The sequence below is a fragment of the Cydia splendana genome, chromosome 1 (assembly GCF_910591565.1).
Source record: "Cydia splendana chromosome 1, ilCydSple1.2, whole genome shotgun sequence".
NCBI lineage: Eukaryota > Metazoa > Arthropoda > Insecta > Lepidoptera > Tortricidae > Cydia > Cydia splendana.
In genome coordinates, this window is record NC_085960.1 from 16,024,947 (window position 1) to 16,037,905 (window position 12,959).

The window sequence follows — 12,959 nt, forward strand, 5'->3', positions numbered from 1 at the left end:
ATATGTTTTAAGTTCTCTATAACTCTGTATCTTTAGGTATTTAAATAAAAGTAAACAAAATCTACCCTCAAATGGTTCGTTAAGCCAGTTGAGGGTAGATGTATAGGTTAAAATCAGGTCGGTCAGTGACTGATCCATGCGGTTTTGTAATTAGTCGGTTAATCAATAATGTTATAACTAGGTACCCGAAAATGTACAAATTGTTTGTTTACTTTTATTTAAATACCTAAAGATACAGACTATAAGTTAAACACTGATCAGTCTGAAGCCCTGAACCACATTTTCAATATCACGCATCTTTAGTGCTGAAATGCTACTTGTTTTAACAAGGAGAGTAGGGAGGTACCATAGCAAAGCTCGCCCGACACCTGCACTCCAATCGATTACAGCAAAAACCCTCAAGCGTCGAGATCTCAATCTCAAGCTCTCCGGCCATGATAAATGCGCGTCCTTTTTACCGCTACCCTCGGGTGTCACGCAAAAAATGAATAAGGAAATTTACCTAATGGCCGCGATTCTTTATCCCGGCCCATTGTCGCAGGACAATGCTGTAATGGAGGGATGACGTGAGTGGACTCCGGCTGCCTTTTATTTTATTCCTTTTTACTTTTTAGTAATTTTCTCTTGAGGGTAGTTTTATGGTTGTATTTTCAGAATTAGGAGTTAATTTGTGTCTGAGGGTGTTATTCCACCTGACCAATTTCTTTATCCAATGTAGGTATGTGTATTTACGTCTCACATTTTGCTTAGTGAGAGAGTGACTGATCTTACTGTTTGTTGCGTTTTCGCATACCTACATTTTCCGTTTCTCAATATTGTTTTCAGTAATAGGTATCTATTATAGAGGTGTTTAGAAATTTAAGTACTTTTGGAAAGAACGATTTTGTATGAGGTTCGATAAAATAGGTAACCCATAAAAATTGTTTACCCACACATGACGCAATGAAATGCGATGAAAGTTCTACGTATAGTCACTACACGGAATTGTTATGCCATTTAGGGTTCTTGCTAAATTGGAAATTCTATAGCGTAAGTATTGACCAACCAATTTAGCCAGGACTCTAAATGGCGCAACAATCGCGGAGAGTGATAGTACATCCCTACAAAAAGAAATCTGAATTCAAATCTGTTAAAAGCTTTACAATACATGTAATTCACATATCAACCACACTATTTAAACACACATACAAAAAAAAGGTAATTTAGCATTACCTACAATTCAAAAGCCAATAAACAAATTTAAATAAAATATATTTGCCAATACAGTAGAGTCCGGTTAGTACGACTCCGCATATAACAACCAACCGCTTATAGCGACGAAAGTATAGGCACTTGTTTGGTTTTAGTACAAGCTACTATGAAAGCACAACCGCTTATTACGACTCCGCTTATAACGACCGATCGCTATTAACGACGGAAATTTACTCAAAATCAGTCCGTCAAGTCCGGTTACAACGACGAGCGACGTAGTTTTTACAAATAAATTGTTGGTAAGAAGCTTACTCCGTCCCGCGCATCCAACTCAACTCCCCCTTTTGCCTATACGGGGCAAGATAAATAGTGACTTTTCGTAATTTTGCAAACTAAATAAAACCCAATTCCCATTATTCAATTGAGCTTAAACTTCACATACATAATTATGTAAGTTGGGTGACAATGCAATACATATTTTGGTAGGTAAGTACCTTCGAGCTGATCTGATGATGGACACAGGAGGTGGCCATAGGAACGGTGTGATAAAACAACGTCATCTTGATTAGATCCCCAAGCATTACGACTTTATATTTTACGGGATTCGAGTAATTTGCGGATGACGAGTGAGTACGCGTACCTTGAAAAGTGGCTTCTTCTAAACACACAAGTCTCTCCATTTAAGACAAGGTGTCGTAATACTAACGTAAATAAATATTTTAAAAGAAATATTTTTTTTTCTTTGAGTATCGCATAAGTATGAATAAATACAAAATGATGTAATTATTTTGATTAAAAAAATATATTAAAATTGGCAGTTCGTTTTGTACGACGTCCGGTTAGTACGACGTAATATCAGCGGTCCCTTGGGCGTCGTTATAACCGAACTCTACTGTATTTGGTATTAAATGCAACTATTGATGGTATTTTTTCCCAGGCGTAAGAAAATTAAAGTCTGAATTCAGATTTATGGCACTTTTCTAGCTATGTGTTATATGACTTATATGTAGTTATATTATGTTTCCAAAAGTAGAATTTTGCAAAATTTAAAAATATACACTAAAACCAGTGTCCATCTTTACCGTAAATGCCTAGACCACCTAGCTCTATTGTGGTAAATCAAATCATAATTGTATTATCATGTTAAGCACTTTACATAAACAGTTTAATTTTTTTTATTTGTATAATTATATAAGTATATATAGGTTACCTAGCCTATGTATGTCATCACTTCTTATTTATTAAATTAACTATAATTGTTAGTATAGATATTAATTTATAAAAAAAACACAATACTTAACTGATCATTTGTAAACCTTACTGCAATCAATCATGCAGGGTCTAAACATGGAAACTGGAAACTTAATAGTGCTTTCACACAATACACACATCATTCTACATTTCAACTTTTGCAGTAACACATAAACAATCAAGTAAAAAAATATCCACTGGGCCATATTCGAATTTCAGTATTATCTAACACTCTAGGTACAGGAAGATCATGTTGGCTAACAAAAACTATATGACTGTTAATAAAACATAGACTAACTAAACCAAATAAACTCACCTATTGTCACAAATCAATCCAATTAGAAACCATCTGCCAAAGATCACAAAAAAGATTCACCAACTACATGTTTAGTATTACCCAACTATCCACAAATTTTCAAATTTAAAATTTAAAATTACATCTCTCAAGTTTAAAGTTATGTGTATACATGTACACAAAAATGGGAGCACCCTTGTTTGCATAATACAGACAGGTTGCTGCTAGCAGGTTTGAAAGGGTACTGATGAGTCCGTCCGGAGCAGCCACTGAGTGGTGGCTAAGTTTTCCTCCGGACAAATAAATTTCAAATTCTTCAAACCCAGCCCTGCCATTGGTTAACATACCCTTTACTCTTTTGCGCGTGTGCTAAAAAACGGAAGGGTTGAACAACTTACCCCTTTTTTATCAACCCCTGCACAATCTATCCTTTCTATATTGTTGGCACCCCATAAATTCAGTATTATCCTTTAAAAAAAATTCAAGCAATTGATATGATGCCTGATAGCTATTTCTAAGTTTTATATAAAATGCTTAATTAATTCTAAATATTTAAAAGCAAAATAATGTGTATTATAATACTTACTTACCACAAAGAAAAAAAACACAAAAACAACCTAAGTTACAAACAACAACAAATTACAAAAAGAAACATCTTTAGTAAGTCTCCGTCATTGTATTCCATTGAAAACACCCCTTCATATTAAAAAAAAGGGGTAAACATAATAAAAGTTATAAATTACTCGATCAATTGAAGCGACAAAAAATCTCCTCTCCCGCGATGATATCATTTCCATTATACGTGCGTGAGTTTGACATGACTTGAGAATCTGATATTATAGTTTATATTAAAACTAGCGTTTTAAAATTTGATACAAATAATAATTCTATATATAATATAACATAAATTGTAACAAACTTTACTATTTTATTACTTTCATCTTTTACATATTAAAAGAAAAATAATAATTCATTCTGCATCTTTACAACGTAAAAAGGAATCACTTAACATTTCGTATTACGCAGTATCAGCGCATGTAAATATAATAACAATTTTGTATTACTTTGTATTTAATAAGTATAACTATGAATATTTTAATATTACTTGTTTAATAAGTCTAGTAGTAACATAGTCATTGTATAATATAAATAGAATAAAATTTTATTCATGTACACTTCACTTCAGTGCTTAAACGTAAAACGGAATTTAAAGTAACCATGGCTGTCACGTCCATGTCTTGTCTACGTAACGTCAATGTCACTTTGACAAATGAATTGGAATGAAATTTTGGCTGTGATTTGTAGCATTATTGATTCTTGTCTTTATTGAGTTAATATTACTAATATTATAGTCAAAATAAGTTAAATAATTAATAAAAATGACGCTTTATCACTTTGGGAACTGTCTTGCGTTAGTTTACGCGCCATATCACATGGCCTACAAGTTTTCCGGAGTGTAAGTAAGAACTAAGATGTGTTTTTAGGTTAAGTTAATAATCTAATTTGGCCTATTAAAATAAGAATAACTATGTTACAGATCTGAATATGCAACGTTTTCCAAATGTGTATACGCCGGAGGTCTGTACATCTTTACTCAGTTGTGCAAAATGCTACTGCTTGCTACATTCTTCCCTGATTATGATTCTAACCAAGCAACGGGTGAATATGATGTGTTTTTGGTAAGTTGTTACGGATTTACTACAATAATATTACTTTTCAACTTCACAACTAATGATATAATCCAAAGAAGGCTGAACAAAAACATTTTTTTTTTACATATTTAATTACACAAACGGGTCTACCGCGATATAATTTCATTGTTTTTACCTTCATTTGTTTTTCGTGCCGTGGACAATAAACATTAAACTTTAACGGGTAGCTGCAATTTCTTTGTCTACCCCGAACATTTTTATAAACTAATTTCGGGTAGTTTAGTGGTGTTTTATTAATATCTCCGTTGACATTTGTTGCGACGTCAGTCTTTCCGTGACCACAGCTGGTGCAACTCAGCTGAAACGTCGGAATTAAAGGTAAAAACAATGAAATTATGTTGCGGTAGACCCGTTTGTGTAATTAAATATGTGTACAAAACGCGAGAGTTTAAAGTGTTATATTTTTTTTTAGTAAAAGTTTAAATAATAATAAAAACATTTTAAAGTTTCTTTATGTAAAATTTTTAAATTGGTATGCTGTAACCATACCATGAAATGTGAAACTGGATAGATGGTATCGACTGGATAGAAGAGAATACATGAAATAACCCCTTAAAAGTGTATTTGCGATTTCTGAGACAACTGCTGTTTGGTGTTTTTATCTTGCATAGTTGCATACCTTAACTCATATCATATAACACGAATACTATATTAATTTTTAATTGGAATGTAATAGTCTATTGAAAAAGAGTGGTAAATCTAGTGAGGTCCTACAATAACACCATCAGTCTTAAAGATAAAACAGATATACCATTTACCTGGTACACAACACAACTTTTACAAATACAAGACTTCATATCATGAAAAGAGCATAGCTGAAATGTTTCATCAATGAATAAAAGCAACCATATTATGTCTATTTAGAAGGCATGCACAGAACCAAACACATAGAGGCCCTTTTGACACTTTAATGAGACAAGGGGTGCTGCCATTCCTGTTCAGGTCGTCTGGCCATCTAGATTTATTTATTTACAATTTGTTTTCTCTTGGACAACGCTCAATTATATTTTCTATCCATTTATCTGTTTTCTCAAGGTCTGGATATGTCTTTTATGCTGTCATCTCACTCAGGTGAATTTGCCCACTATTGTGTGCATATGCACATTTACATATTATGTGTAGGAATATCCCATTTGACTGTTTTGGGTCTTTCTCAAAAAATATGTCTATGGTAGAATTGCTGCGACCCATACAAAATGTATGTAGAGACGTGGCAATTAGATGCAACCACAGACATTTTCTCAGAGAATGACCCTTTTAGGCTCTATGATTTATTTATATTTAAACAACTAAATTAATTAAGTAAACTTTTTCCAGGAAATCCTAAAGGCGACTGTAGACCTGGCTGATCTTCTTGGGCTCTATTTTGCCATTAACTCTGTGCCTGGAAAGGGTCATGCGAAAATCCTCACAGCTGCTATAGGCTGGGCTAGTGCAGAGGTATCATCAATTTTACAAGCTTTCATTTAACTTGCAATGTTTGTAGGGTAATTCGCCAGTAACTGGCCACTTTTTGTAACTGGCCACCCCAAACAAAAAATGAATTCTATTCACCTATAGATATATATTAATAGACTTCATTTTAGTATAAGGTGGCCAGTTATTAAAAGCTGGCCAGTTATTGAAACCTTATACTAAAATGAATTCTGTATATAGGTGAATATAATTCATTTTTAGTTTAGGGCGGCCAGTTACAAAAAGTGGCCAGTTACTGGCGAATTTCCCTATGTAAATTTAAAATTTGCAAGGTAAATTAGAACCACTTAACATTATTTGATTGAGCTGAAACTTCACACACCTATCACACACATATCTAAGTTGGTTGGCAATGGAATATTATATAAAATCCCATATTAATATTTGCTAACACAAAATAACTTTTTGACTATGGTCACACATGGATATTAAAAGTACAGCAGCATCTGGCGGCGTCTAAGTGGTAAAATAACACCACGCTATTGAACTTTTATCACGCTGTCACAAAGACGAATACGACCATCATACCCATACCATACAGTAAAGTAACAGTTGTCGAAAAAACATTAATTCGGTATTTGCATTCGGCTTCAGGTTGTCGTGACTCGTAGCGTGATGCTATGGGTGGGCGCGCGCGGCTCCGAGTTCGACTGGCGCTACGTGCGCGCCGCGGCCGAGTCCAACGTGGCGCTCCTGCAGCACGCCGCCTCCGCCGCGCTCGTGTGGCTGTGGACCCGCTCCGATCTGCCCCGCAAGCACGCGCCCGTCGTGGTCGCGCTGCTGGCCCTGTCTCCCTACAGGTAAGAAGTAAAAACAATGTGGCGCTGCCAAAAGATAGTGCATTTTAGAATTATGTTCGTGAGTTTTTTCTATCGAGTGAAGCTTGTTTAATCAGGTTTCAGAAAGACCTCAAGATTGTAAGGTAGGTAAGTACCAATACATTGAGAGTAATTTTAGGTCAATGTTAGATAACGTTGATAGAGTTAGACCAAGCTAAGTTGTCAGCGATTTTGATAGCCCAGACTGTGCAAGTGTTATTTTAAACGTCAAACTTCTATGAAATAATGAAGTTTAAATAAGTGTAGGCGCGCACGAGCAACTTTGTCTCTCAAGCGTCGAGTCAAGTGCGACAGAGACAAAAAAAAAGTTGCGGAGACACAGTTGCTCGTGCGCGCCTACTCTAACACTTGCAATTGCTGCCGACTTGGCTTGCTCTAGCTCAGATGTAAAAAGTCAAAATAAAAACAGTATTTATGACACCCTTCTATTTTTTCACAGAGCACTGCTTGAAGACGCCGTTGGCTCCCTCCTGTCTTTGAGCGCGTGGTCTCTGCTAGCCTTTCGAGCACTCAACGCTTCGGTCATTGGACTGACCGCTTTAGGCATGTACGCTGTATTGGCCCAACAGATTGGGATGTGATTACGTTTTGTATTTATTAATGTAGTTTAATTTATTATTTCATAAGTATGTGGTGTATTGAGAAAAGGTACCGTTGTTTTATTTACAACCCTTAATGACAAGCACAAGTAGGTAATATAAGTATAAGGTCATTAGGTCATGTTAAATATGAAGGTACTACCGAACCACTACCTTCAGCATGTTCAAGTGTGTGAGAGGCTATTTGCTGTACGTGTACGTCCCATAAGGACGCGGCTATGGGTTATAGCGAGATGGAGATATGATATGAATGTGATCAGCTAACCACCTTCCACACGATAGAACATGTCTCGAATTGAACCGTACCAAAGCCGTAGTTTGGACCAAAGAGTAGTATAATATGTTTGGACCTACGTACGAGGAGACTATTTTTTTTTTAATCGGGGCATAATGCAGTGCAGTATAGTCTGACAAAAAAAGAGTAGAAATTAAAAAGTGGCAATACTGTAGTGTCACCTTCACAATTTGATTTAATTGTGGTACAACCGCAAAAATTATATTCAAGGATATTGGCTCGCCGATGGACGATCCCACCTTTAAATTGTGTACATGTATACTGGGTCAAGCAAATCTTGTCAGTAGCAAACGGCGGCAAATTGGAAAAATCGCGGGTTAGCAACACTGTGTTCGAATAATTCGAAAATCGCGTGTCATCTGTGTTTTATCTGTGGAATGTGGATCGAGAATGACAGCCATCATCTTGTTTGTTTACATTCTGAATCATTTCTATTTCAAGAGATATTTCTGCTGTGTCACCATTAAATACCAATAGGTATATTAAATAAGATTGTGCATGACCTTAAGCAAAGCTAAGGTGCCTACAGCGCCAACTGAGAAATCTATTAAATAATTAAAATCCAGTAGGACATCTACATGCGGAAGCAATTATTTTATTCATACATTCTTGTTTAACGGCATAGTCCGCTTCTAATTTTATTTTAGGATCTTCAAATTTGTTGATTATTTTTAACAATTATCAATTTCGAACATTATAATACACAAATATTAATAACAATTTCAAACATTTTCAATAAACCGCGAGTGACAATTCGATTTGACGTAAGTAGGGCGCGCTCAGCGGAAAAAAAAAGTTTTGTTCGATGTACATTGCTGCTTTTCTTAGCGCAATACTACTCTTTGAGTGTTGCCCTACTTTAGTTTTAGTAGGAGATCCCCCATATAGCCGACCTTCACCAATCTGTCTGACGGATTAAAATATGAAAGAAAATATGTTCCAGAACATAAATAAATAGGGTTGCCTAAAGAAATATGGTCAAGGCTACTTTTAATAAATTTTTGAAAAAAATTTTTTTTCGGCAAATTTCACCGATTTGTCTGACGATCGAAATGAGTTTCAATGGAAAGTATACAACTTGTACAACATAAATCATCTAGGTTGCCTATCTTTTTCCGGTCACTGTTATGTGGTTGCCGTGTTTAAATAGGTGATTTTATATCGATAATTGCACTCATCTGTCTGACGCTTGAATTATACATCAAAATGATGGTAATTTTATTACAAATACAATGGTATAGGGTTGCCTGCGAAAATCCGGTCACAAAGGAGGGTTGCCAGGCTTTTAATTAAAATAAGAAGGGAAGACTTTTAGCAATAACTCATAAACGGCTGAACTGATCAAGTTTGTTTTAATTTTATTTGATTGAGTTTTTAAGCACTATTTTCATGATTTTTTTCATATATTTTGGACAGATATTTCAAAAGTTAGAAGGAAAAACTTGCTTTTTTTTTCTTTCTAAACGATTATTTCCGAAATGAATCACTTTATCAAGAAATGTTGTTTAAAGACCCCTATTCATTTTGAAAGCCCTATCCAACGACACCCCATAATATGAGGTTAAAATGATAAAAAAATAGTCACACACATTTTGTTTCTTTCTAAGCGATTATTTCCGAAAATATTCACTTTATCAAAAAATGTTCTTCTAAAACCCCTATTCATTTTGAAAGACCTTTCCAACAATATCCCACACCATAGGGTTGCCACGAAAAAAAAAATCCTTACGTACATTTTGTTTCTTTCGAGGCGATTATTTCCTAAAATATTCACTTCATCAAAAAATGTTTTCTAAAAAACCGTATTTATTTCAAAAGATCTATCCAACGACATATCACATTATAGGGCTGAAGCGAAAAAAATGGTCACATACATTTTTTATTTTTTTTTTCGTTTGATACCTATGTTGTAATATGTCATTTGATATGAATTTTAAAATAAATAGGGTTTTTCAAAAAAACATTTTTTGATAAAGTGAATATTTTAGGAAAAAGTCGCCTCGAAATAAATAAAATGTACGTGAGAATTTTTTTTTTCGTGTCAACCCTATGGTGTGGGATGTTGTTGGAAAGGTCTTTCAAAATGAATAGGGGTTTTAGGAGAACATTTTTTGATAAAGTAAATATTTTCGGAAATAATCGCTTTGAAAGAAACAAAATGTGTGTGACAATTTTTTTATCTTTTCAACTTCATAGTGTGTGGTGTCGTTGGATAGGCCTTTCAAAATGAATAGGGGTCTTTAAACAACATTTCTTGATAAAGTGAATCATTTCGGAAATAATCGTTTAGAAAGAAAAAAAAAAGTTTTTCCTTCCAACTTTTGAAACATCTGTCCAAAAAATATGAAAAAAATCACGAAAATAGTGCTTAAAAAACTCAATCAAATAAAATTAAAACAAACTTGATCAGTTCAGCCGTTTATGAGTTATCGCTAAAAGTCTTCCCTTCTTAGGGGCTGTCCATAAATTACGTCATCGATTTTTGACGATTTTGGACCCCCCCCCCCCCCCCTATAATCATCCAAAAATCATGCTTCAAATGACCCCATTTCCTCCTACTTCATGCTACCGTCATCCGATGTCCAGACCCCCCCCCCCTAATTTGAAATGACGTAATTTATGAATAGCCCCTTATTTTAATCAAAAGCCTGGCAACCCTCATTTGTGACCCGATTTTCGTAGGCAACCCTATGCCATTGTATTTGCAATAAAATTACCATCATTTTGATGTATAATTCAAGCGTCAGACATATGAGTACAATTATCGATATAAAATCACCTCTTTAAACACGGCAACCACATAATAGTGACCGGAAAAAGATAGGCAACCTAGATGATTTATGTTGTACAAGTTGTATACTTTCCATTGAAACTTATTTCGATCGTCAGACAAATCGGTGAAATTTGCCGAAAAAAATTTTTTTCCAAAAATTTATTAAAAGTAGCCTTGACCATATTTCTTTAGGCAACCCTATTAATTGATGTCCTGGAACATATTATCTTTCATATTTTCATAGTTTCAGCCGTCAGACAGATTGGTGAAGGTCGACCATATATGTGGGATCTTAGACCATTTGCTTTACATTGCTACTGACAAGATTTGCTTGACCCACTATAGTTGACATGTAGACGCAAATTACATTATTGATCAAATTGGCAATTTGATTGTCCGGTCTGGATTGGACATAACTTATATATAGTCTTACGGACGGCCGCACTAGACCGCGTCCTTGGTGGCGCACGTTCGATCGTGTGTAAGATGGTTCGCTGTACGTCCGCTAAGGACGCAGGTAGGTAGAGTCTGTGCGGAAAGAGAAGAGTCGTGGCAGAAACGGGAACTAACATTTTAAATTTTATATGGCAATCAAACCTTTGACACCTGTCTTGTAAAAAGTAAACAAACTTCTGTCATTGTATATTTTTATTAACAAAAACCCATAGACCTATATAATAGGGACAAGACATATTGTTCTATACGTACAATTGCTTATAGAAATAGCACCCATTTTGACGGCACACACATAAATATATATCTATCTCGTTTTTACTCAGCACTGTAACCCTTAGCAAAACAAGATGACAGTATTTCAGTACGTACATAAAGTGTTCCATGAAAATACGTAAATACCTAATGCGGCCGAAAATCCGCCATGTTTAGTCACCCAAATGTCATTGTCTGTCAGTTCAGCCGGTACTTGTCCTGTCAAAAAGTCGTGGTGAAAATTAAAATTATTAATTATCTTTCAATATTTTGCTTGTGATTGAAAATAATTGAAGCCAAATGTGAATAATTACGTCGCGAATATGCCAGTGTGTAGTGTATTAGGGTGCGGCATAAGAAAACCACCAAATCAGCCATCTTTAACCATACACAGGTACGCTATAATTTACATGAAAAATATTGGTTATTGTTAATGTTCCTGGGAAATTTAAGGATGTTTCACATTATAAATAGCAAGGTTCTTCTGTGCAGTTATAGATCATGAAGTGATTGGATTTATTTAACTATATTTTTACGCTTAAATAATGTAAACATTTCAGCTAGGGTTGTACTTTATTTATCGACTTTGATATCGATATATTATGATTGCCTATTTATATTTTCTTATTTTATTATGCTACCCCGCTTCAAACCAACTAAATTATCTTAATTTAATAATTAAATCATTTTTTATAGGTTACCAAGAAATGAACATAAAAAGAAAGACTGGCTGGAGATGGAGACCCTGACCGACTCTCGGGAGCACTCGGGTAACTCGGGTCCGTGGGGTCGTTACTCCACAAGCTGCCCTGCGGGCTTTTTTATATCATTATTATAGTTTTATAGTTATTCGACATTAAGAGACCATATACATATAGTTGTAATTTATAAAATGGTTAATGTATTGTTATTATTTTTGCTTGTATGTAAATTCAATGTTGACGTATAAAAATGCCCTTGTGGCCTATTTGCTGAATAAATGTTGAAGAAGTTGAAGAGCGGAAGTCATTCCTTATTTTTGTAATAAAAAAAATGTTCTGAAGGTGTTTTGTTTTTTTTCACCCGTCGCTTAATAAGCTTGAATTTTGTATCGCTCTCACTTATAGATATGGCGCACCAAGGTCGAGGTGCAGTGCGGTAGTGTGTTACAGACTTTAGGGTTAACAACACAACGAAATTGATTGTAATAGAGAGGTAAAGTCCAAGAAAAACACGTACACTTATTCTGACATCCAAAACAGATGGCGCTGTACTGCGCCATGTGTTTTGCGGTCACTAAGTTGTCAAACGTCAACTTTTGAAAATCAGAGTTACCGCAAAAATCGCAATATGTATTGAGTAGTACAGCGTCATCTGGTTTACCTGTCAAATTTGAAGCACGAAATTGTCCTAGACTCCACACATCTTACTCAATCAAAGTATCTTTTCACATAACAATATACTAATAAAGAATTTTTATTTATTTACTTACTTGCTATTAAAACATAAACTCCACAAATAATACATACTTAGTATTTTAAATAAAATGAGCCGAACACGTTAAAAAGTTATCGATGTATCGATAAAACCTAGTAGCAGTAAAAATCTTCTGGGCAGCACTAAAACCGCCATGTTTTGTTCCCGGATGACGTCACACTGGCACGCATTTTTCGTTGACGTTTCACTTCCATAGGTTTCATATTTCAGTGCAAAAACCGCAAGTTTTATGTATAAAATATTTTCAAGACACGATGAAACCGTACATAAAACCACAAGAAAAATTATATTTAACATTGTTCGGTTTTGTCAGCGGGAAGAAAACGGCTAAAAGCCGACTACCG

At 34.9% G+C, this 12,959-nt stretch overlaps 1 protein-coding gene across 1 annotated transcript; it reads left to right on the forward strand.

Moving 5' to 3' along the window:
- The first annotated feature begins 4,008 nt into the window (after positions 1-4,008).
- On the forward strand, positions 4,009-7,393 carry LOC134798027 (BOS complex subunit TMEM147). The gene is made up of 5 exons (XM_063770385.1): positions 4,009-4,193; positions 4,275-4,416; positions 5,767-5,889; positions 6,520-6,725; positions 7,204-7,393. The coding sequence occupies exons 1-5, from the start codon at positions 4,117-4,119 to the stop codon at positions 7,343-7,345; spliced, it is 690 nt and encodes a 229-aa protein (XP_063626455.1). The 5' UTR covers positions 4,009-4,116; the 3' UTR covers positions 7,346-7,393.
- Positions 7,394-12,959: the final 5,566 nt, after the last annotated feature.